This window comes from Telmatherina bonti, assembly GCF_933228915.1.
Source record: "Telmatherina bonti genome assembly, chromosome: 21".
Taxonomy (NCBI): Eukaryota; Metazoa; Chordata; class Actinopteri; order Atheriniformes; family Telmatherinidae; genus Telmatherina; species Telmatherina bonti.
Window position 1 is genome coordinate 14,285,042 of NC_136630.1, and position 25,235 is coordinate 14,310,276.

At 37.7% G+C, this 25,235-nt stretch overlaps 1 protein-coding gene across 2 annotated transcripts in view; it reads left to right on the forward strand.

The window, feature by feature from the left end:
* Positions 1–25,235, forward strand: part of vti1a (vesicle transport through interaction with t-SNAREs 1A) — a 127,810-nt gene that overhangs the window by 60,384 nt on the left and 42,191 nt on the right. Inside the window, exons 6-7 of one of the 2 annotated variants that reach the window (XM_079260706.1) lie at positions 20,155–20,225; positions 24,206–24,267. In XM_079260706.1, coding sequence (XP_079116832.1) covers positions 20,155–20,225; positions 24,206–24,267 — 133 coding nt within the window. Of the gene's footprint in view, positions 1–20,154; positions 20,226–24,205; positions 24,279–25,235 lie in introns of both variants that reach the window. The other variant, XM_079260707.1, reaches the window with a different exon arrangement.

The following is a 25,235-nucleotide window of genomic DNA, read 5'->3' on the forward strand; positions in this document are numbered from 1 at the left end:
TGTAGCTAGCAAGACTGCTCGGTAATTTCAAATGAATCTTGGCAATGGCATGTGCATTTTATACAGTAATGCCATGTGGGATAATATTTAGTCATATGCCAATACTTATATTTAGGTTTTGTACAACTAAGATTTTCTTTGTCGTAGAATCGGTTTTTCCTGTCTGTTAGTTGTGTTTAACCTTCGCTTGCTCTGCCACACTGCACTTGCCACTGCGACATGACAGCGGCCACAACGACATGCTCTGTTTGAGGTACAAGATATCAGTCAAGAGTCTCTTTCTTTCTTTTTTTTTCTCCTGTGAAAGCAGGCATGCACAGATTTTCTCATGTCTGATGGAGTGTATTTGAGCTTTCTGTACGTGAATATTTGTGCGTTGATGTGTGTATTTGTATATTGTGTGTGTGATCCTAATGATGCCTTCCTCCTCCATTCTATTTGGCTGTCAGCACAGTGCTGGTGACTGTCACACACACTAACCCCCCCCTTTTCCAAATCTTGCTGAGATAGGTCATTTTTCAGTGTCAGGACAGACGATTCACATTGGCACTGGATAGATCCGAGATGCATTGGACTCATTACTCTCTGTTTGCTTATGTCTCCTGCATGCAGAAATACGAGCTGATTTGTACAGTAGACTTGAGCTGAAAACCTTTGTTTCCATTATTTTAAAATAGGTGTATTGATGTGGATTTCAGGTGAAAGGACAATTAGGAAGAACCTTCCCTCTTTAACACAACTTAAGTCTATGAGGCCTGCTTTTTAATAGCAGAAATGAATGCATTGATTTCATTTTCCTACTTATGATCATAAGTTTGTTCTTTCATGGGTTTCTTTTATCCCTCATTAATTCTCTTTCCTCCTTTATTCCATTTTAGGACACCTACTATAGTCTATTCCTAACCTACAGTCCCTATTGCCCGATCTATTTTCCCTCATCCCCTCTTACACTTGCCTATCACTCTGTCCTCACTTTTCCTGTCCCTCTTTCCCATTTGACAAGGTAGGTAGCTATGTGGGTAGACATCTGGCAATGTGGAGTAGATGAGGGTCAAGGCCCGTGCCCCAGGAGTGTGGTATTTTAATCTGGGCTATTTGTAATGACAGGCCTCCTATGAGGGTAAAAGAGTGGCGGGTTGAGAGGCTCTGACAGTTTCTAATCGCTGTCAGGAAAAGTAGCTGAAGAATGTACTAGCTGTACTTTTCTCCCCATTTAGTCCTCTCCTATATATGTTGTACTGTGTTACTTAAAGGTGAGTAAAAGGTCTTTGTCTCGACATTTTTTGTTTTCTTTTCCTCTCTTTTTTTGTTTTGGCTTGCATCCAGGACAACTACCTGCCAAACTAATCCTTTTCTCCTTCCTTCTCTTTATTCTCCATGTTCCCTCTACATAAGGCTCACTTCCTCTTTTCCATTGCTGGATACGGTTATTGTAATTTCTTTGGCATAAAGACTCCATAGACCATCTTTGTAAAGTGTATGTCCCACTGACAGTGTTCACACCTTAAAGACTTGGTTTTGCCAGAGCAAGTTTACCAAAGCAAGTGATACTGACACTGAGTGTTGACACGGATATTGAAAATTTCTGTTTTCTTGAAGGCCTTTTCTATTCCTCCTCATATTTTCTTGTAGTACACACATCATTCACATGATGACAACTAGTTAAGAAATTTTAGTCATTTTTATTTTTGTTCTTGGCTGAATTTCGATTACACATATGAACCCTTTTTATTCAGCGTTTTGAACAACAATGCAGTGGCAAATACTACGTTTTTATCTCCTAAAATTTCAACTTTTTTGACATGAAATGCCATAAATTCAATTAGAATACATTAAATGACATTTTACAAAATGATATAATTTCAGTTTCTTCCAATCAAAGACCGAACATCCCAAGTCAAAAATTTTAATTTATTAGTGGCTCAGAGAGAAGAAGAAAAAGGAAAAAAAAATGGATGGCCAGTCGTACTTTTTAAGTTTAACATACACTTGCTGCTCTGCCTCTCTTCTCCTTTGGCACAGGACAAGGGTGGCCAAGCTTTGCCCAGGTGCCGTCTGTGCCATTGGCGCTAAAGCGAGGGGAAGCTGGCACGCTGTGGGCATGGCTGCGGCCCCTTCTTCCTCAAAGGCTTGCCTCGTCTCCCTTCTTTCCCTTCACGGTCCCTGCTGCTCCATAGCCCAGGGAGCTCATTAGGCCAGACTTCCTCTTCATTTAATCCATTTTTCATAGCCTAAAAAACAGTCCCTGATCTTAAAAATCCTGGCTAATTTAAGCCTGGATGTTAGAGAAAAGGAATGAAAATATCATGAAAAAAGCAGGCCTGTGCAGGCTTTTCATATTTCTCATGTCAAAATTAAGTGTTTTTATGGAGTAGCAGTAGGGCTAGACTGAAAAGATACAGAAGAAGTGCTAAATGACTATTTCTTCAACATAGTTTTAGACCCCAATAGACAGTATCTTATATTGTACCATCCTCTTCCTTGCCCCTTATCTATCGGTCTTGAGGGAGACCAATGTTTTAACTTTGCCTAATGAAAACATTGGTAATAACATGCTTCCTGACTGTGTTCCTTTAATTATGTATTTCCAACTGGATACCAGAAAGCCCCTGTTGGTTTCCATTCCCACTTGTTGTGGGAGTAAAGTTTCGTTTGTAACTCTCCTGCTGATGGGAGAAATCTGTGCAGAGAAACGCACATTTTTATGTTCTCTCGCTCATGCTTGTTCTTTCCTTGAAATCCCTTCATTTTCATTCCAACTTCATGTCATTTCTGTTCATCTTAGTTGTGTATTGATCAGGAAGAACTCTATAGAAGTATTGCATCTCTTAGAAACACACGGCAAAGAAATCACATGTCTACTAAAGTGCAATTTTTGAGGGAGGGGACAGAATTGTACATGAGATGATGAAGATGGCTTTTCTCTTTGTAACTTCCAGATTATTAACACATAAACACAGCCAAAGTTAACATCCTCAAAAGTTGTCCAAGCTTTGTCTTTTATTTTTCTCTACAAGGACTAAGTCCTTTTTTGTTCCATCCTCCAGGAAGCCATCACAGCATTAATATACCGCCCAGGTTTAATGTGTTGATGAGTGCCTGTCTCCTCAGGCTGACACATATTTTACCAAAGGTCTTGGAGCAAGGGGAGAGGAACACTGACAGTAAGAATGGAGAAAAAAAAAGAGCAGCTTGCACACGCAACCACTGGATGTGGTAGAATTGTTAAGCAGGCTTGGCTGCCCTCTCGTTAGCCTCTGAGATGCCTGGTGACAGAGGTGAAACAACGAAAGTTGCGGCGGGTTGAAAGCGAAGGAGGTCAGTGCCCCAAAGGGTACCATGCCATGGCCGTGCCAGGCCAGGACCTTGTGCTACTGTCTCCAGTGTCTCCCCTGTCAGCATGTCCTATGGCCCAGACCACTGCCAAGTGGGTGGAGGGGGGGCTGTCACGCGTCGGCCTCAATTACAATCAGGGGATGGAGCATGCATAGATTGCCTACCGTCATGGCTTAAACGGCATTTAGAATAGCTTCACCATGTCCTATCTTTTATCTGATGTAAATGGTGTTTGCAGGACGCATGCTGCCTTTTAAGTTTCTGCCATTCTGTACTTACTGCTTACTAACTTTCTTTGGAAAATTTATAATTAAACTTGTGCACAAATGAAAAATTCTACTCTTGATAACCATACTGAAGTCTTGTTATGCATCATCTGCATCGGTCTGTTTTTCATTTAGTTGAAAAATCTGTCAACATTTGAATCGCTTGTCAAATATTGAATAGGGCATTTGTTTTGCCACTAACATTACTCAAACCCACTGAGCAATACATTCTTTTATACTAATGAGGTTGTCTCATGATTTCAGGCAACAAAACATGAAGTACAAATTCTTAAGTCAGAGTTGGCCAGCTCTGGACCTCGAGTGCCATAATTTTGCATGTTTTTCATATGTCCCTGTTCCAACACACCTGACTCAAACTAATGAATCTTGATGCAGAACTTCATAAGCTGTCAGATCCTTATATTGTCAGACAAGTGTGTTGGTACATGGGTACAACGGAAACCTGCAGACTGCAACACTTGAGGACATACTTTGGCTTTTCCACAAGTAGCCCCTGGTTATTCTGGTGAATTTGCTATTTTAGTTAACAACTTTAGCTTTTGTCCATATAAACCTTTCTAAACATTTTAGTGACCCAACACTCTTCAGTAAACTAAACGTAAAAAGTTTGATCATATTTTATAACTAGCTTTTTGATCCCTGCATTCTAGAAGCATTCAACAAGAGCTAACTTTTGGAGTGTACAGTCAGCTTGCTATTTAGTTTTTTTCAGTGTCCTTCAGTTCAACATGTTACTCAGATTACTTTGTTCCAACTCATCATCCTGATGGGATGGTCTCTTATTACCTAACATAACTTGTACCTTGGGGGTGTTTTTTGTCGATAAGATGCAAAAAGACATTGTCACAATATCTATCAGTGGTTTTATTATTGTATTTTATCAGTGCACATTACATTTGTGTGTTCCACATAAAAATTTGAGAGGGAAAAAAACATTATGTATTCATAGTTACCATGTGGTTGTTTCCTGTGCATGGCATGAGTGCACACGGAAAAAAAAGGAAAAAGCTGGATCAATAACTGCGTTTTTTAGATTTGCTTAAGAAATAACCTAGTTTAAATAATATGGTGAAGTTGTTTCTTTTAGTAAATAGAAACAGTATTTTAAGGCGTGGTTGACCACTTTAACCATAGGTTGAGAGTTATCATTTTCTCACATGGCTTTGTGTGTTTTTGTAATTGTTTAAGCTTGGCTGCCTCTGACTCACTCACTGAATTCCTACATAGAAATTTGAGTCTGCGCTTGTAGCTGAATAATATTGTTGTTGAGCACTCGAGTCCCTTGCTTAAAACAACAATAGTTTGGGTGGTTGGTATTTTAGGTCCTTGTAATGCAAAAATCTATTTTAAGCAGGGTAAACAGCCAGAAGTTGACACTGCTTGGTTGAAGAGTTTTCTTCTTAATATTGCTCCATAGCCAGGGGAGATGAAGAGTCATTATACATGCAACTTGTATGAATGTGTTTACGCGGTAGTGGTGCATATACAGTATGTGCTACATACTAGTATTCTGTGCCACAGATGACCTCTGTAGCATTTGTGCAGCATTAGTGTTTATGCATTGATATTAAAAGTACTAGCATTGTTGGTTGTTATTTTTCCTTTAGGTTTTTGGGTTGTTTTGACCATGCACAAATGCACGAGGGATTCTGCATATACATAAATGGAATCAGGATATTAGTATTAGATTCTCTCTATAGGGTGCTGTTACCATGCCAGGCAGCTGCTGTTCCTGTCAATCATCATAGGGGTTGCAAACCTCCATTCTAACCCTAAAGAGAAAATGACACCTGGCTAATTTCTTCTGCACTGTGTGCAGAAGAAATTTTGTCCCACCTCCCGGTGACTAACCAGTCTAAGCAACATTACGGAGAGATTAGCTTTGCCAGATGGTTTACATAATTCATGCAAGAAAAATGACAGATATCTAAGGTTGTGTTATACCAGCTTGATGACTCTGACTGTGGGACACTATATTTTTTTCCTATACGGCATACCACAAAGCCTCCAGGGAGCCACACCAGTTGTAGAAATCTTCCTTTACTGAGTTGTGTTGTAACAGCAGACTTCAAAAAGAAATAAGAAGGCAAATGATTTTGTTCTGCACCTGCAATGCCAATGTGTATTGCTCTGTTATAGATTAAAAGTGAAGGACTTGCTTTATAAAAAAGAAAACCTGAGACAAAAGAGAGCGCCAGGCGGGGGAGGTTTAAAAAATGGGACAGCTAGAGTTGACAATTGAGTTATAATATCATGTCCTTTATGAATAATTAATTTGATGGTGCCAAGGGCCCTTAGAAGGTAGATTAAATTTGTTCTGCCTTGTCTTAAAACTTAGATATGCTTCATTAGTGTGGAAAATGGTGGCAGGCATGTTGGGTTTTCACTTAGGCTGTTTTAGTTAATGATGGGGAGCAGGAGACACTTGTCAGCCTGGCAGTAATGCACAGTGTTAGATTCAATTTAGTTTTGGTTATATTACAATTAGTGAGTTAACTGACAAATTCAGAAATTCTACACGTTATTTCCACCGTGTTCCAGATAGGTGATCGTGGCTGCCATTTTCTTTTTTTTTTTTTGCCACAGTTTTCAAGATTCTATTAGACTTACCAGCAAATGCAGTAAATGTAAAAGAGCTTATTGGAAGCTGAGGGTTTAAATTAGTTATGTAAAAAATTATTTAACTAAAAGGAATATAGCCAGAATGTAAAGTTTAAACTATCTGAAGGATGGATCAAATTTTTTCTTGACAGACACAAAGCCATGCAAAACTTTTAGACTTTAAGGAGAAGCAAATGAAGGCAGGAAATTAATTATCAGTACAGATAGCAAGAAGAACACTAACCTTCAATTTAGTACACAGCAAAGTATGAGTCTACAGATTCCTGGAATATGTGTATGGAGTGATAATAGTAAAATGCAAGGATTCAGACTTATAAATAGTCCAAATGTATGAGGACATGGTCTTTACGACTAGGTGAAAACCAACCCTAAAGTAGAACCTGAAAGTGGTTTCCCTCACCTGCAAAGAAGCAAACTTCTTTCTATAATTGTATCATAGATTCCTTGAACTATCTGCTCCTTCAGAAGAAGAATGTCATCTGTGTGTAAATTGAAATGAGAAAATCTTTTCCAGAGAAGTACTGATACCAATCATACACCCAATTCTACCGAAGCTTTGTTGTTGCTGAAATACCCTTGTAAGTCCCAAAATTAAAATCATACAGAAAAACTGCTGACTTTTAAGTAAGCAGAATTACCATGAAATCAACTTTTTTTAAAAAATTTATTTATTTATTTAATTTTTTTTTTTTTTTACCAGATACTTCTGTTTATGAGACATGGGCAAAAAAAAACTGCAGAAGAGATAAGAAAACTGGCTAGAAACATTTATGTTAGTTTCTAAGAGTTAAACATATTGTGTCATGATTAAATACTAACCTTTGGAGTGAAATCCCTTCACTTCAGCTGGTTTTTAAATAGAATTGTGTTTTATTTTATAAACTTAAATGAGTATACTATGTTCTCATTGAGACCAAAAGCATGAACACGAGATCAGAGGTAAACATGATGGCGGATATTTTTGAAGAGCGCTTCTCTGACCTCATTCGCAACTACCAGCATCTTCACTGTTTTTCCTCACCATCGCACAGTAACGCTCCTGTCTTAACAGTAAGCAACAGACTGCTAAACTGTTGTTTATGGAAATTTCCACTAAATACAACGTGACCAGCAGATTTGCCTTTTCAGTTTTTCAGAATCCAAGTTAGGCATACTGCCTCACTTAGGGCTCATCAGCGTTATTTTACATAAGCATACAGGTGGAGCTGTCTATCTGTCCTCTGTGCTCATTTCTTGGATTGGCTATTTTAGTCTATTTTCAGAGCGCTCACAGATACATACCCCTGTGGAGCAAGTAGAGTAATACCCCTGGTAGCTGGTTTATTTTTTCATGAAATGGCTTATTTATGAATAGTGATAGCAACAATGATGTTGTTTATGTCTTTTTCTGAGAATGTACATTATTGTGATCTTCATTCTTGCCAAGTTTGCTATTGTTTAAAAGAGTTATTAGATTTGTTTCCCAACAACCTTGTTGATGTAAAGCATGGATGGGAATTTGATTGCCATGATGTTTGACAATGTTTGACACACATGTACCTACTTACATATGTAGTAGTACTTTTTCTTATTTCTATCTAATGTTCTTGATTTAAAGTAATAATAATTGTGACTGTTGATTGTTGAAGCAACAAGTGCTATCATAATCATAAACTGTTGAAAGATATACCACTCAGGGTAATATGAATCCAAAATAGGTTGATAAACAACAACAAAGATGATGATAAAGATTATGATAAAAAACAACCATGAAACAAATTAACACCCTCATAGTTTATATTAATGAATGTAACAGATTATGTCACTTTAAAAATAAAAATTTATTAAATAAATGTTTTACAACAAAGTCAATTGGATAATGTTCTGTTCCATCTGTAAAAATAAAAAAATATTAGAAAATTAACAGGTCTCACTGTCAAAGCTGTTGGTACATCCAAGGCTGGTTTTATTTTGAAAAACAAAGTTTGCTATGAAGAGAAGTTGTAGGTATCGCTTAGCCTTTTGCAACCATAATAAGGGAAGGGGGATGCAGGGATACAATGTGATTAAGAAAAATGACAAAGACACATATATCCTGTTTAACTGAAAAAGTTTGTGCACAGCTTAGCTCCACCATCTCTTACCCTACTTGAATTAACGGTGCATTTATGTCCCTTATTTTGTAGTATACTCTTACTTTAAGTAAAACATATTACAAAATTTCCTGTACAATGTCTTCAATGAAAATGCCAAAACAATTGAATTAGCACCATGCAAAGTAAGCATAAATTAACAATGTTCACCGTGCACCACAGCAGCAACATGCCATCGCATGTAGTGCTATTTTATATGAATTCACAGTGTCATCTGACAATGATCTGCCTTCAACTGTTTGGCCTCTGCCATTGTGAAATGAAGCACATGATGTGTGTCTCTTTTGTTAGTTCTTGCTGTGTTTCTTGGCCTCCATAATAGCACTATTATTTGCCTTTTACCAGGGCAGTGAAGTGTGATGGTATGGCCCCAAAAAAGCACAAACTTGTGTTTGTGTTGTCTGTCAGAACAAGCCACAGTGGCCCAGTGCCATCACAACAGGCTCCTCCACTGCTTGGTCAGACTCCATTTTCAGAGCATCCTTAGGTTTGCTTCAAGAATTTAGAGTAATTTTCCATAATAATAATACCAATAATAAAAAAATTTCTATCAGTATATTCTTGTAAGTAAACATGTATTTTCTAAATATTTATTTCTGTATTAGTTTAGATGTTTATTCAATTAACTAATCAATAATTAAACTATTGATTCATTTAGCCCCCTTATCATACTCTATGTGAAACAGTTTGTTTTAGGCCCCTCCCTTGAGGCTCCCCCCACCCTTTTTTTTCCCCCCCCTGAAATGTAACCTTCAGGAAGTCTGCTGAAGGGAAGCTCCCATCATTTACCAGCTGTACTGCTTTTACTCCGTGGCTGTGGTGTGCCAGTAGAGCAGATTTACTCAGTTCGGTCCTACAAGAGCTGCAATCCAGCAGGTTTTCAATGTATCCCTGCTCCAACACACCTGACTCAAATTAAATAGATCTAATAGCCTATCATTTGAGTCAGGTGTGTTGGAGCAGGGATAGATTGAAAACTGTGTGTGTGTCCAAACTTTTGACTAGTACTCTATATTCTGAGTAATGCAGGTAAGAAGCACATAGTTTATTCAAAGTATTACATTTCTATGTTTCTAGAACATGGAAAGTTGAGCCAGCATATCCCCTTTTTATCTAATTAGTACTTTGGTTGGCAACATTTTGATGACTCACCTAATCAGGTTTTGATGAGCTCTTTCTACTTTCACTTGAAAATTAAGATAAATCACTGTAACTTGCACAAATGATAATTTAATCCACAGCTCAATGTTTTCTTTTAAGTTATGCTTGAAAAGAATAAGTGACATATGACTAGTTGACATGTGGTAAATGAAACTGTTTTGAATGAAAGCACATTTTCAGATCAAATCTGTATTAGAAGTAAAACCCTTAAACCATTTTACATTCCTGTTTACAGTGTTTGTTGTCATTAAAGACTAGAGTTGTCAGAATATATAAATATGGGTTCAAGCACAGTTTATCCATAACAAGTTTTCAGCTTCCCTTTACATGTGAAGGGGTCAGAACAATGAGGGAGAAACAGATCCCCAAATGTGGCTTTGCACAAGACTGTCATACTGATTTGGTCTCATCTACTTGCCTTTGTCAATTACATTTCACCGGGAAGCCAAAGTGCTCCCAAACAAAACAAATTTTAGTACAGAAGAGGCTCTTCAAGCTCTGGTTTCACCGTAAATCAGCCTCAAACAAAAAGTTTGCTAGCCAGACACTGTAGCTACAGTGCAGTTACTCTTCCATACAGAAGAACAAACATTGCAATATTATTAAAAGGGAACAAGAAGATAAGCTTCCTTCATAGATTGGACTGAATTCTTTAGTGCTACCCTTGTAAGTTAACATGACCCAGGCATTGCACTTTTTTTTTTATTTATTTTTTTTTATTTTTTTAAAATAATTCTGTTTTTTGTTCTCTATAGATCATGACTATTAATGTAGTGACGATTTGAACAAAATAGTCTTAAGTGTTTCCAGCTGTCAGATCCTGTCAGACTGATTCTTATAGCATATGTCTTCCAGTAGGCTAATGTTTGAGAGGTTTACCTTTAAGCCTTCCTTTTCTCCAAAACTAAACGTTTGTTTATTTTTTAACCATGCCTATTTTACTTGTAATTAACATAATTTGGATTCATTCAGTGTGCTGTATTGGAAAGGGGAAGAAGGACTTAGTTCATTGCTTTTTATATATTCCAATAGAATTTGATCATGAACGAGTAGGAATCTGTTTTTATGCCACATCTTTACTTTTTTTTTATTTATTTATTTTTTTTAAAGATGATATTACTTGATTGGGAACCTCTGAACAGTTGCAAGAAATCACATCCAACAGTTTACACATTAGGGGTTAGTAGGAATAGATCAGAAATGTTAAGTGCTTTTCTTCCTCTTTTTTTGTTTTTAACTTTTATCTACGTTTGCATCAGTTCTTCTGTAGAGCTGGCGGGCAAATTAAACAATTAATTTATCAACCAAAGGCTATTCATTATCAGTACGTATTGAACAAACTATTCCACCCTCTCTGCATAGAAGGAGGCTCCCAACAGGCCTTGTCAAAATATGCAAATGAGTTTGACGCCAAGTCGGATTTTGACAAACATAATTAAGGTGTTCCATTTCAGGACATGTTAATAAGGAAGTTAGCAGGCCTCCCCCAGGTCTTCACTAATCATAAAGCTTTAAAGCTTTTTTGTATGTGTGATTTTGTGTGCTGGCGTGAGTGCCCCCCCTCATTTTCTGTTTTATTGGATAATGAACTGTTGCAGGATGTTAGATCTCCTTTCACAATCTTTCACTGAGTTTGAGGAGATAGGCAGGGAAGTGCTGCCCGAGGTGTGGTGTTGTACAGATAATTAAAAGGCAAGAAATTTGTGTTTCACTCTTTGATCTGCCTGTCAACTTTCTGATTAGAGACGTAAAAGCCTTTAATCAACAGTAATGTGATGATTATCGCTGCTAAACTGTTAAAAACGAACCAGAGGAGCTTCAAGTTTTTTTTCTTTCTTCTCCGCCTGCCTCCATATATTCTTCCCTGAGTCCATTTTCAACAAACTGGCAAACTTTTTTCCCTTAGCATCCACTTGCGGTTGTTAAATCGCATGTTGTTTGATTAGACCAAACTGAAAAGCTGTTTTTCCCCAACAGTACTTAGAAGAGGCACCTGAAGACTTACCTTTTTAAAAAAAATTTTTTTGAATAATTATTCTTGGACTATAATTGTTTTTAATCCTATTTTATGTTAAGTTTAGTTTGTTTTAACTCTCATGTGTCGCTTTTATTTTTTGTCAGCATAAATTTGTTTTATTTTGAGGCGTCTTAGCTTCCCTGATACAGTTAGAGAGGCTTATAGCTCAGGTAGGTAATGTTAGGGATCGAGCAAGATGTGAAAGTAGCACCCTGTCTTAGCTCCTCCCCCTCTGGTTTTGCTCCTTGCGTTATCCAAAGCTTTTTTCTTACTTCTGCCAAGGAGGTTATGTTTTTACCGGCGGTTACCTGTTTGTCTAACTATATTTTCTTATTGTTCATAATTTAAAATTGTACAGACTACTATCAGGTTGAGGAACCACTTCACCGAGGGTAAAAACAAATGTCTCTGAGCAAGATTACCTACCCCAGCTTTAAGACAGCACTTATAGAAATATAGTTTATTGTATACATGTCAGTGTGTTTTCATTTGTAAACATGTGCTGTGTGTTAATGTGTGTGATTTGTGTGTTCATGAACTGGGGGATTTGGTGGTTAAAAATGTTTGTTTTTTATTTTTGCTGTAATGTTTTTAATGTAAAGCACCTTGCATTACATTTGTTGAATGAAAAGTGCTTTATAACTAAAGATTGATTGATAATTCTCTCGACTCTTTACATTACCAGCTTCACATATGAGGTTTCTCTTGTAAAATCTAACTTTTTCTTTCTTTGCTGTCTTTATTTTGGCATATCTCTACCAGTAACTTATACTTATGTCATAATGTTGTTACAGTGTATATATCCTCAAGCATCATCATTCATATAGCTGCTTATCTGATAATAAAATGAAATTATTTAAATTGTAGCACTTAAACTATGTATTTGTTACTTAGGTTGATTGCAGCTGAATAAAGTTTAACGTTGTAGTATTTTTTTTATTATTCATGAACTATTTATTTTTTATCTTTTAGCAACAGTGGCCAACACAATTGCATGACACAAATGTCAACACTATGAATAATGCATACACAAATTAGATCGTTCGGATATGAGTTTTTAATTCTACACTTCATACATTTTTTACCATTTTTTACCAGGTTTAATCAACACAAAAAACCCATTTTCCAATGCTGGAAATTGTATTAATAAGTCAGCTCCGTTTGAGCTTCACAATTGACCAATCGCGATATGAGTGCTGGTGGAATAGGTGTATACGCTGACCAGCCGTCTGTAGAAATTCCCTGTTTTTTTAATTGAAGACCTCAGAAAGTGGGGCTCTTGCCCACACATTGTTGCATGTGGGGCAATCACTGCAAACATCCAAGTCCATTAGTTTTCATTTGGATGGTTCAGTGAGACTGGTTGATTAAGTCCAAGCAATTTGCTTGTAGAACCCCCCTCTCTCCTGCCTCCTCTCAGCCCTTTGCCACCAGTAGGGTTGTCATTCAGGTTAATGTAATCTGGTTTATTAGACATTTTAACACAAAAGCTTTGTAACTCCCTAGATGGTTTGGCACAGCAGTTTGCTGCATATTGTTATTGTAGAACTTTGCATATGAATACCGTAACTGCATTGTTAATTACATATACAGTGCTGTTATTACTACCGCAATGCTGTATGCAACTGTGTCAGCATTCAGCTTGTCCACAGGGACTTGGAGGTATTGGTTATTTCATAATGTGTAAAACAAGCTATTCCCTTTCCAAGCCTCATCAATTCTCATTGAAAAAAGGTGGAGGGGACTTCTGCTCTATAAAAAAAAAATGTAAATCTGGCAGTCTAAGAATTTGACTTTGAGGTTGAGGTGAAGGGAAAAGAGGAGGGGGAGCTTAAATAGAAAACATAGCTTTCAGGTCTCTCCACCCCAGTATAGCCTTAAACAAATGGTTCTATTACCAGCTGCTCTCCTACAGGCTCGGTCATTTATACCCATTAAATTCGCATCTTATCACCCATAAGATTGTCTTGCTTCTCTCCATCTACCAATTGTCTATAATCAGCCATTTAAAACAGCAACGGAAATTTCTTTTGTGCTTTGCTTCGGTCTGACGGACAGGCAAACGAGCTGGAAGGAGGAGGGACCGGGGAGTAGAGAAGGATATTTTCTGTGGAATGATGAATAAGCCAAGTTGAGTGGCTGACTAACTGAGATCTGTCTTAATCAGAAGTGATTTGTCAGAACAGGAGCTCTGTGGGGTCAGGGCGCAGGCGATGAATAAAACAGAGCCTGGCTGAGTGAAGAAAGGGCCCTGAAATCCACCCTGACTGCCCACCACCGCTCAAGTGCATGCAAAAGTAGAGGCCAACACATTGGCTAAGTCAGGGTAGACTGGAATAGGCCAACTTCATCTCACACAGAATATTCTTTGATTTGGGCTTTTTAAGTCCTTAATTTCTTGCTTTGCCTTCTCTCTTTAAGGTCACCACCCTAACGTTATCTTAGCATTGAGTATTGTGTGATTTAGAAAATTGTGGTTAAGCATTCAAAGTGAAAGAAGAATCACGTTTAAGGGCTTTACATTCTTTGAAGGATCTCCTTGACTTTTCCTTTATCCCTTTCTTGCCATATGAATTCCTCATTATCATCCAGTAATTTGTCAGTCATAAGAATACTGACCCCCAGATGCAACATTTCCATCATGACCTCACAGTAAGTGCTGCTCCATCGTAAGCTAGCACTCAGTAAGGATGCACTAACCTGATGGTCTGTGGACTTGGCGTTATTAATACATCCCAATGTGGGGACAACTTTGATGGGGAGTGATGAAAGCGGGTCACCAAGCAGTTGTAGACTTTTAATAAAAAAAAAAAACGGACAAAAAAATGTCTTGGAAAGTGTACAAAGTCAGGTAACTTTATTCACATGGGAGCCACAGGCATATAAGCTGGCTGCTGTACTCACTCTGGTTGTATGTGTGTGTCTAACTAATGGGAAGTTTTCGAAAGAAAATGTATGGTCTAACATTTATCGAGATCCTCCTTACTTCCCCTTAACCCTCCCCTGGGTTTTCCATACCCCATTTGTTGTTATGTGTAGCTTGTGTTTGGATGCAAGTGTGTGTGGTAACCTTCAAAAAGTGGTCTCAGCTTCTTAATGAAAAGGAACTGTGCTGAGCCTCAGAGCCCACCCCTGTCAGGTCTTGTACCCCTTTGGCTCTGGGGACAGAGGGAGCAAGTTTAAAAACTGCTACAGAAAGACTAAGACAGGCTTTCCATGAGTGTGTAACTGCTCTGGAAAAAGCTTGTTTAAAATAGATCATACCTCCAATTAAATGTGTCCATACACTGCAGAATGTTCCAGGCTGTAGAGGTGTGGATGCTGCTGGAATTGTTTCTTTCAAAGCTACACCGTCCTCAGCCATCCTGTGGTGCCAATCTGAAGAGTTATTTGCTCAATTTCTTGTTGTAAAATGTAAAAAGTAGCAAAAACACAAGGCATGAAGCTTGTGTTGCATCATAAATTGGTTAATGTTCTCTGGCAAACCTTAAAAAAGCAGAAGTTATTATTTTACTCTCATAAGATTCAAGGTGGGTAAAAGTCGATGACTGTTGATAAACATTTGGTTTAATTAACCCGAAGACCTAGAGCCGCAGATTTTTTGGTCTGGGTACTTCCATGTCCATGTGCAGCAGGTGGAGTTGGGGGTCAAATGACCAATAATTGGCTGAAAAGTAGCACAGCTGTTGCAGCAAAAGCAGGAAGGAAAGATGACAGTTTGCATTCCTTGTTTCACAAAGTCAGCTGCCAAGAATGTGAATGAATGAATTAATAAGCTGTTTAAATCCCTTTATTCCTATTAAAAGCAAGAGTAGATTTGACAGTTTGCAATTCTGCATTTTATCAAAGATAGTTATCCTGGTGCATTCTCTAAGTACTTCTCAATAGTTCAAGTTTCTTTTTTTCATCACTTCATACTTTAATGAGCAAGCAAACTAAAAAAGTCAGAGTTTACTGCAAATGTTTCAGATCATTCTCTGTAGTCTTGGCTCTAAAATTCAGTTACAAAGGATTTAAGTTGCTTTAGATTCCAGTTGTATTTTAGTCACTTGATGGAATGTGTGCATAGAGAAATGAATAGAGTGATATCATTTGATGCAATCTTGCAAGCTTCGTACAACGTACAGTCTTGTAATGACTAATAAATAGATATAATGTTAGTTCCAAATCATTAAAACCAGGAATGATATTAAGAGTTATCAGTCTTTCTTAAAGCTACAAAATGATTTCCCTCTGCTGACATATCTCTGACAAACATGCTTTTCTTATATAACTCAGAAAGAATTGGATGAGTTTTGTCATATTGAAAAAGCTGAACCCAAATGAAAGTCTTTAGATGACATAATGTGACGTATCTATCTTATAGACACAAGTTGTTTTATGTGTGTTTGTTTTGGTTTATGTGTCAGGGGAACTCAAAGGATGAGCAGGCCCTCTGCTGCCAGAACTCCAGTCTATTGTTGTGGGTTTACAAGACTATAGGTTAAATCTGTGCAGGCAAGTGAAAGTGGCTTTGTGGTTTGTCCAGTCCAAGATGTTTACTTGTCCTCAGTTTTGTCCCAAGCTACACAATAAGCGAAGCTCATTGCAATAAAATAAGCTGGATATGGCAAGACTTGACTCTGCGCTTTTTTAAAAATTTTTTTTTTGTGGAAATAGTTGCTGATTATTTTTCTTGAGTGATTGTTAAAACTCTGTAAAAGGATAGGAAGAGATACATTTTTGTTCCAACTCTGGCTTGTTTTGTGTTTTTGGTTTTCTTGCTAATTACATTAATTTAGATAAAAATCAGTATGTTTCATCCACCTTTTTACTTTTAACCAAAGGTTTAAATATGTCGCATTTATGAAACAAAAGAAGAAAAAAAACAGTGCTGGGCTTTCTAATGTCAGAACTTATTCCATGTATTCATAAAAGGTATTCTTCATGTTGGCATTATTTTCCCCTCCGTCTGACTCACTGTTCAGTTTTTCAATACAATCTTTTTTTATGCATTTACATTAGAGGAACAAGTTAAATTAAGGCTCTCTGGTGCTGATGTAAATGTAATGTAATGGAATAATGGGCTTGTTAAATGGACCTTTGGGGGATGGGAATCTTTAACAAGAGAGTCAGAGCAAGGCCTCTGGGCGAGGGTTATTTAAATTGTTAATAGCCATTTAAACAAGCAGGGAATATTTTATAGACTAACGAGCAACAAGTCAGTGGCTGTGGCATGAATACATTTTTTTTCAACAGCCTTCTTTTAATTTTAAGCTGTTTCATTTTTTTTGTCTGCAGCCCGGGTATTTGTCCTTGTCTTATTTTCATTTAGACATTAAATATACTGTGCTGATTTCTGTTTAAGATGCTAATGTTAAATAGTAACTTATGATTTAAAGTAGTTTAACTAAAGTTTTCAACTCGTAATAATATTAGGGGCCAGTTTGTTGTATTATTCTTGCATGTGTCAGTTATTTTTAAGTGAATCAAATACATGATGATATGGAGATGAACATCACAGAATGGGAGTTGTTTGTTACTTTGGGAATCATTCATTACTTTTGCTCATAAGGATTCTTATTTTTTGTTTTAGTGATGTCAGGGATGAAATCTCTGGCAGAACACTGGCCAGTGGGACTTAACAGAAGATGAATGAACATGTAGATAAATATTGAGGACTGAGTGATACAAGGGAGGATACATCATAGTCAATAAACACCAAACATTCCCCTGGGAAACCCTGGTATGGTGGGAGAAACCCATAAAGAAATGATGAAAATTTTCATTTCGGAGGGCTGCGGAGACGACCGCACATGCAAGAAAGATGTTTATCTTAACAAGTGATAGTAAAAACCTTTTTTGACAGTCAGCTCAAACGAATATTCTGGTGACTGTAAAGGATTTCATTCCTCTGTCATCATGCTTTTCTCTTAAAAATGGCACTTTTGTGCAAATGTTACAACATCAGTCTCTTTTAATTTGTTTTAAGAGCTAGAATTGGTTTGACATCTCATATAATAGCACAATACAGCTGTCTCTGCTCAAGTGAACGTACTGTTTTCTGGATTGTAGCAGTCTTCCTTTATTGCAAAGATCTGCATCGACTTCTAGTTACTATAAAAATCAATGCAGCTTTAAACAAAAGAACTGATTTAATAAGGAAACCTACCTTTTTCTATTTTTCTGAAGAAAATGTTAGATTTTTTTTTTAGTGTATAAAAATGCAGCAGTAGACATAGATCTTGGAACTTACAATAACCCTAGTTTTGTTGTGAAGATGAAGCCATTTCTCACACTACTCATATTTTCATTTGTTGTTTACTAAACATTAGTGAATCCATAATTACAAATGACATCTCCTTCCAGAATTTGTTGTATATTAGTTCAATATAATCAGTAAATACCATTAGATGGCCCTCTCCCCACTATATCATCCATCTTTTTACACATGGCAAACCTTTCCAATAATGCACTTTCCATTAAAAAAAACTGCTTCTGCAGTGCTTGTCACACTCATTTATTTAAGAAATAAAGCTACCACCCTGACAGAGATGGATGGATGTGCTTATTTGTCTTTTTAACAGAAGATTTCCGCTTCAACTCCCTTCCTGTTTATCACTTGTTCTTTTCCATTTGGGACGGGGGAGGGCTTGTGTTTTTATGGTTATTAATACCTGCACTCAGTCTTTTAATCTGCCCTATTTGTCACATGTGACTGTCTGACTGCACTGTTTAATCTGGGTATCCTTCAATCTGTCTCATCCCAGATTAGAAATTAATGAAGGCAGGAAGAGACACATTTGAGTCACTTACAGTGTCGGGGAGTAAAAGGATGGGATGAATGGGTGACGAATGTCGCTTATTGTCAGTACTCCCCCCCCCCCCCCCCCCCCCCCCCCCCTTTTTTTTTTTTTCCTTTTTCCATCTGTGGTTCTGTATCCTTCTCTTTCTCTCTTTTCTCTTGTTTAGCTGCCAGATGTAGCCCTTTTTTTTTTTGCGTCCCCCCCCCCCCCCCCAAACAGGCGCTCAGCACGTGGGCCCTTTGGTGTGCGGCACCTGTGTAGTGTAATACAGTCAGCAACTAGGTTGTTTATTCTGGATTTGTTTGGTGCGCTTGAAAGCCTGTCTTTGATCCATGTAAAGATTTTTCCACTTTTTTTTTCTAGTTTTTTTTTTTCCCTGATTCATCCTCTGCCTCCATCTTTTTTATTTTAACACTAATTCAGTAGTATGGCTCCCTTGATTGATGGTAGCATTTGGATTTTGGTTTTAGTGGGAGGTGGCAACTTTTTTTTGTTGTTTTACAATGTATTTTGTTTTCTCTTTTCTTTCCCAACTCCAAGGTGCAGAAAAAACAGTGACCACTGCCAAGCTTGCTGTGCCCCTCATTGGAGATGTTTTATAACTGTATTATTGTGTTTATATCCACAACTGGCAGAAGAGATTTTAAAAAAAGATGAATGAATATTACATTGGCTGAGTAGCCCCCACTCACATAATTAAGATCTTTGTTTAGAAAAAACTTGAGTATTTAAAAGTTTCTGAAACAGTTCTAAAGTGAAGATAAACATATTTTCAACAATAATAACAGTTTTTACTCATGATGTCTTCACAATGGTTTTATTGCCTTCCCACTCTGCAATGGGCTCCAGATCTGGAGATTGATAGGTTTACTTCCCAATTTTGACCTTGAATTCCCTCCACAGATTTTCAGTGAAATCTATATCCTGATTTTGGCAGGACAACATTTCTCTCATCATGCTGTTTACTTTGACTCCACTGGCTGGAAAGAATACCTAAAGTATTATATTCCCACCACTGTGCTTAGATTGTTAGGATGGTTTGATTAGGGTCTAATGCTTTTACTATGTTTTTTCTTGAAATGAAAGTCAAATGGCTTTTTCCATATCATCTCACCTGACCACAGAGTGAGTGATCAGCAGTTTTCTCCTCTGTAAGATAAGATTGTTCCAAGTCAAGTAAGGTTTTTTATGTGTATCCTTGTCCTGGAGAAGTAAATCTTCCTTGGGCAACATCCACTGAGACTAGCAGAGTCAGAGTCTCTGCAACAAACTCTTGGCATCTAAATTGCTTATATGCCTTGAGATAGTCTTTGTAATGATTCTTGAATCTTGAATGAAACCTAGACAAAAACAGGCGACCTGTAAAAATCAGGGCCTTGGGCAGTGGCCTACCTTTTAACAAGATGATGATGTGATGCAAACAGCTAAAGTGTTGAACTGAACAATTTGGAGTCATCCCAATAGAGTCCAGACCTGAATCCCCCTGGAAATCTGTGAAGAGAACGAACTTGAATGTGACAGAAAAGTGGCCTTCCAAAATTAAAAAACCTGGAGATGATCACTGAAAAGAAACTGTCTGAATTCCCAGTGGAGAATTTGAATAACCAATTGGATGCTGTGATGGCAAATAAAAGCTTTGCCACTGGGAAAGGCAAACATTCAGATATTTACACGTGCATGTTCTTTTTACTCACAAAACTACAAAAAAAAAGATGCAAATGTTGGTCTATTGCTCTTTTTATGGTTTAGAAAAGTATTGCTTTGCAGCTGAAGTTTACACTTGCAGCTTTCTCACACTGCTTGTTCTTTTGCAGAACAAGTGGGACAAGAGATTCTTGCCAATCTGCACACTGACCGTGAGAAGATACAGCGGGCCAGAGAACGGGTGAGTACACACCTGCCACCTGCACAAACTCCCGCATCTGTTCCAACAAGTGTTTGCAAAACCATAAGGACTGACAGCTGTTTCGCAACGCTGTCGTTATTTACCACATTTTGGATGTTTGACATACAATTTTGGATACTTGTGCTAACAATGACTCAGCAGAACTGTATTGACAAGGAAACTTGTGCACCTATTTATGGGTCTTACTGCTTTGCCGTTTCGCAGATATTTTTAGCCACTTGTCACAGATTGAATTTCAACACTTTGTTTTTGCTTAAATAGAAACCACAGAGCCCATCCAGTAAGGTACTATCAGCTCTTCCTGCACTTCAGCTACCAGTTTCGGTCTCTCCATTTGACTTTACCTCCGATTCTGTTTCATCCTTAATGCCACCTCTCCTAACATTCATCCTTTCAAACAGACAGGTAGGTAGAGACAGAGAAGACCAAAACATAGGAAGGGGGTCCAGCCCTGTTGGCCCACTCAGCGCAGAGTGCTTAAAGATCACAACATGGCGCTGGGCCTCGTGCAGTCAATTTCAAAGGAAGTCAAACATCTCCTTTCAAAACGTTCCACAGTGTCCACTGAGAATACCTCAGCTATCTCCCTCTCCTTTTTTTTTTCTTACCATCTCTTTCTCCCTTCTTCCCACGAGTCTCCTGTGCTTAACCTCTCCATCAGATGCGCGCAAACACACACATACTGAGTGCTTCAAAAGCAGTTTCTGGGGCAAATGTGAGAGAAAAACTAGTAAGTAAAGCACAGAATGGAGGGTCAGTTTTTAGTTTTCAACTTTCTTTACTGAATAGATCAAATTTAATTCAATTTATATGGAGTTTGTTAATGCTGTCAGTTTCAAAAGTATACCGATAATGACTGCCAAGGATGAACTTCCTTTTATTTAGCAGTCTCTTTAGCTAAAGTACTTTTATAAGTTTAAAAAAGTATTTTCATGTTTCATTTTCAAAATTTCATTCTCAGACATCAGCTTTTACTTGCCTTTATTAGAAGTCTTTTTTTGTGTCATAGATCAATCACAGATACTTCTATTTTTATCCTCACATGAAGTTCTGCTAGTGAGAACAGTATTCATGTGCATTTTATTACTGGGAAATGATCAAGGCTGTCTTTGCAGATTGTTCTATTTTTGAGTTGTGCGGAAAAACAAAAGTCAGGTGAAACCCCCCCCCTTCTCCTTTTACCATTCCCATCATATAGGCAATCACTGTTAATTTTAGGCATTTGAATGCACACAAATTTCACTTGGTTTCCATTTCAGGTTAAGGAAGAAGGCAGATTTGGTTAAAGGCTGAGGGGGGGGGGGGGGGGGTTGAAAACATGGGGTGATTCAAAGAGAGAGAGATGTATTTTGGGAGAAAGTGTGAAGTGTCTAGGGGACAGATCCATGGGCAGAGGCAGACATCAGGCAACTGATGGACTTGTTGTCTTTGCCAGAGGGCCAAAACCCTGGGTCCCCCACCTCCTACCCTGTACCACATGTATCCCTGGCTCTTACAACTTGCATCGCACCAGCTCTGGCTGCCAGAGGGTAGGAAGGAAAGATGGAAGAAGAGGAAGAAAGTAGCAGTGAAGGAGGGGTGGGAAGAGAAGAGAGATGACTGCAAGATCAGCCAGGAAAGAGGGAAAAAAAAAGTGCTGCTGGGGGTTTAGAGACAGGATATGTGAAAGTGTGGAATTAAAACCAAAATAGAAAACAGAATAATAATCTAATCAAAACATACCATGAATTTATTGGGAAAGCAGTCATTATCTTGCAGAAAGAAAAGTTGAATAACTCCCTGCTGACAACAGAGAGAATCTCTTTACAACGTCTATTCCCCACACTCCCCCATCATCCTCAAGTAATGCAACGACAGGTAGATTTTAGTGGCAGCTCGTTCAGTGCTGTGTCAGTTTTTTATTTTTCTTCTTTTCTTTAATGCCTTGTTGGCGACATCTCTGCCAAATCATTTTACTGTTAAGGTTTGTGCATCTGATAATAAAATGGAATGAAAACATTCCTCTGACCCTAGAAGGGGAAAAAGCAAGAGAAAAAAATGGAGCAAGAAAAGGAAAATATCCAAAGCAATTAGTCCTGAAAAGCCATGATCATTATTTCAATGATGCTGTCAAGGACACTGTATGCCTGCTATGTAAGTCCTAACTAAATCTCCCTCCTTTTTTCATTTAATAAGCCCGGCCTTTTGTTACTCCCAAGCAAGACGAACAGAAGGCCATCTGAGTGACTTGTTTTACAAAGTGTGAATCAGTTGACGACTCAATTAAAAATAGAGTAATTAGCTGTATTTTAAACAGGTCATATTCATAACTCGTTTACAATTTGGGTTAAAAAAAAGAAAACTAGACGTTAGCATAGATGTTAGTTTTTGTTTTTGGAGAAATCTGCAGCTTTTAAATCCGATCTAAAAGTGTGTTTAAAGGGGTGCTATCTCTTGATAGATAAACAACTAACTCGAATGTAAAAATGGCAAGCTCCTGATTCATCTCTCAAGCTGGCAAACAACTATTTTGGGTGAAAAGGGGCATTTAGCCTTAAGCCTTGTTTTACAAATCAATGCAAAATTTAGCCTTGTGAAAGCATGCAGTAATAGTGTAATGACTGTGATGACTAATGTTGAAAGATTTATTTTCAGCCATTTCAGCCTTTTGTTGTGGGTGAAACGGTTTCCTCGGTTGCTCAAAAGTTCAACAGAAAAATGAAATATTTGCCTTTTTTTCTGTAACTCTTAATTTCATAAATAGTGGATGAGTTGTTGCTGTGTTCACTGCTTGTGCAAATATATCTGGTAAAAGCTCTAACCTTATCATAAATCTTATGCACATTTGTACAAAACATCCTAATTTAAATGCTTATTGCATTAATCATTCTTAGGTGATCTTTAGGTGTTTAGGAGCAGTGACAAACAATGAAGCCAAAGTGAGAACACCGTATATGAAGATGTTCACTATTATTAGCTTTAACTGGGTCAGACAGATTGCTTTAACAAAAACAAGCCAAAGACCGGTGTTTACTTTTTAGAAGATTGATATATATTTTAAACTGTTAAACTAGTAAGTCAGATGTTTTCTTTCGAAGAATCAGTAGTAGAAATGAACTCTTTTAAAAACTGAGTGCAGAACATTTATGTTAACAAGATTCAGAAACTGAAGTGTTGGACCATGAAACATCTGAAGACTGTTTTTTTTTTTTTTTTTTTTTTAAGGTTGCTTTGATAGAAAAAATAAGAATACTGGCACTGGTATGGGCTGTCATCCTCAAAAATGAACCTTTTAGACATTTTCAGGAAAATTCATTCTTAAACCTGTTTCCAAAATTATTAGTAAAATAAGTTCATTAAATGCAATAACTTAATACCCAAGTCAGTGTGCAGAGAACTCAGTGTTAAAATACCAGCAATAAATATTTCAAACCTGCTACAAAAATCTCTACAGTGCATTTGTCTGTTTTTTCTGACACATATGTTGGAATGTTCATAACTCACTAATGCATTATTGTGGTTGAGGGACAGGTAAGTTACAAGACAGACTTATTGTCCACTGGTTCTCATTCAGGTCCATCCCATGCATGCCACTTGCATCTAAAAAAATGCTAAATGGACACATCTAAGTGCGTAATGGCATGCCAGAAACTTAGCAGTGAAGTCACTAAATGGCAACATTTATACATAGAGCACTGCATATGGACAGTCTGCAGCACATGGATGTGAGACTTGCTCTTTATTATTGGACACACATAATATTTACATGAAACCTTAACATTGTACAGCTGTGAGACTTGTTTTAATCCTGACAAGAACAAGTTTTCTGCAATCAAATAGGTGACAGCGTTCTTAGTAGTCATGTTCCTGTTTTTGTTTTAGTGCCTTTTTCTTTGCTCATTTCCTATTTTTAACAGCTTTGTTCACCTCTCCTTCAAAAGGAAGTTAAAAACTACCTTTCTCTGTTTCTGTCCTCCCAGCTGAGAGAAACGGATGCCAATCTGGGCAAGAGCTCGCGCATCCTTACCGGCATGCTGAGAAGGTAAGAGGCAGGTATGGACACTGTTTCTGCACCTTTCTATATGTGTTGTGTTTTTACACAGATGTGAGTTTGTGGATGAGTGGTGAGAAAAAAAAGATCTATGTAAAAATATTTTACTGTATTTTACTTCAAATTTTGAAACATTTTTCATGCACAAAGCAACACTAACAACAATTTATGCGTATTTGAAAAGTCTTCGCACTCCATAATATATAGCAGCAACTGAAAACACACATCTCATTATAGTCTCACTTATACACATGTATATGTATACACAATCATATATATGCGCACAAACACATATTTACATACATATTACAGTCACTTAACTGAATATCGGTATAAAAATATCAATAGACAAACATCTGGCTTGACGCTGCTTTACGGAAACAATATTTTGGGGATCAATTCACACCAGAATCCAGCCCACCTATGAATACAGAAGGTGCCACTACAGCAGTGTTTCTCAATTCCAGTCCTCAGGCCCCCCTGTCCTGCCTGTTTTAGACATGATCCTCCTCCAAAGCACCTGAGTCAGATTATTGAACTTCCTCATCAAGTTCTTTGCAGCCTGTTAATGAGCCCTTTATTTCGTTCAGGTCTGCTAAAGTAGGGTTGCCTATAAAACATGCAGAGCAGGAGGGCCTGAGGACCGGCACTGAGAAACACTGCACTTCAGGAGCCCCAAAGATCAGGGAGGTCCGGAGTCCACACCATAGCCATAGCATTGCAGGATCAGCAGCTATCCATACAAGGGTCAATTGCTACGTTTACATGGGGGTTTTTATTTCTGTTTAATTCTGAATAAAAGTTAACTCCCCTTTAAACTGATGAAAAATTAACATGTAATTAATTTCTGCATATTTCTGTTTGGAATTAAACTGAATTCTGATGTAAGTGGCTGGTTTATTCACATTTTAATTCCGAACTATTTAATTCCTCTGTCATGTAAATCTTGATTCCGCTCT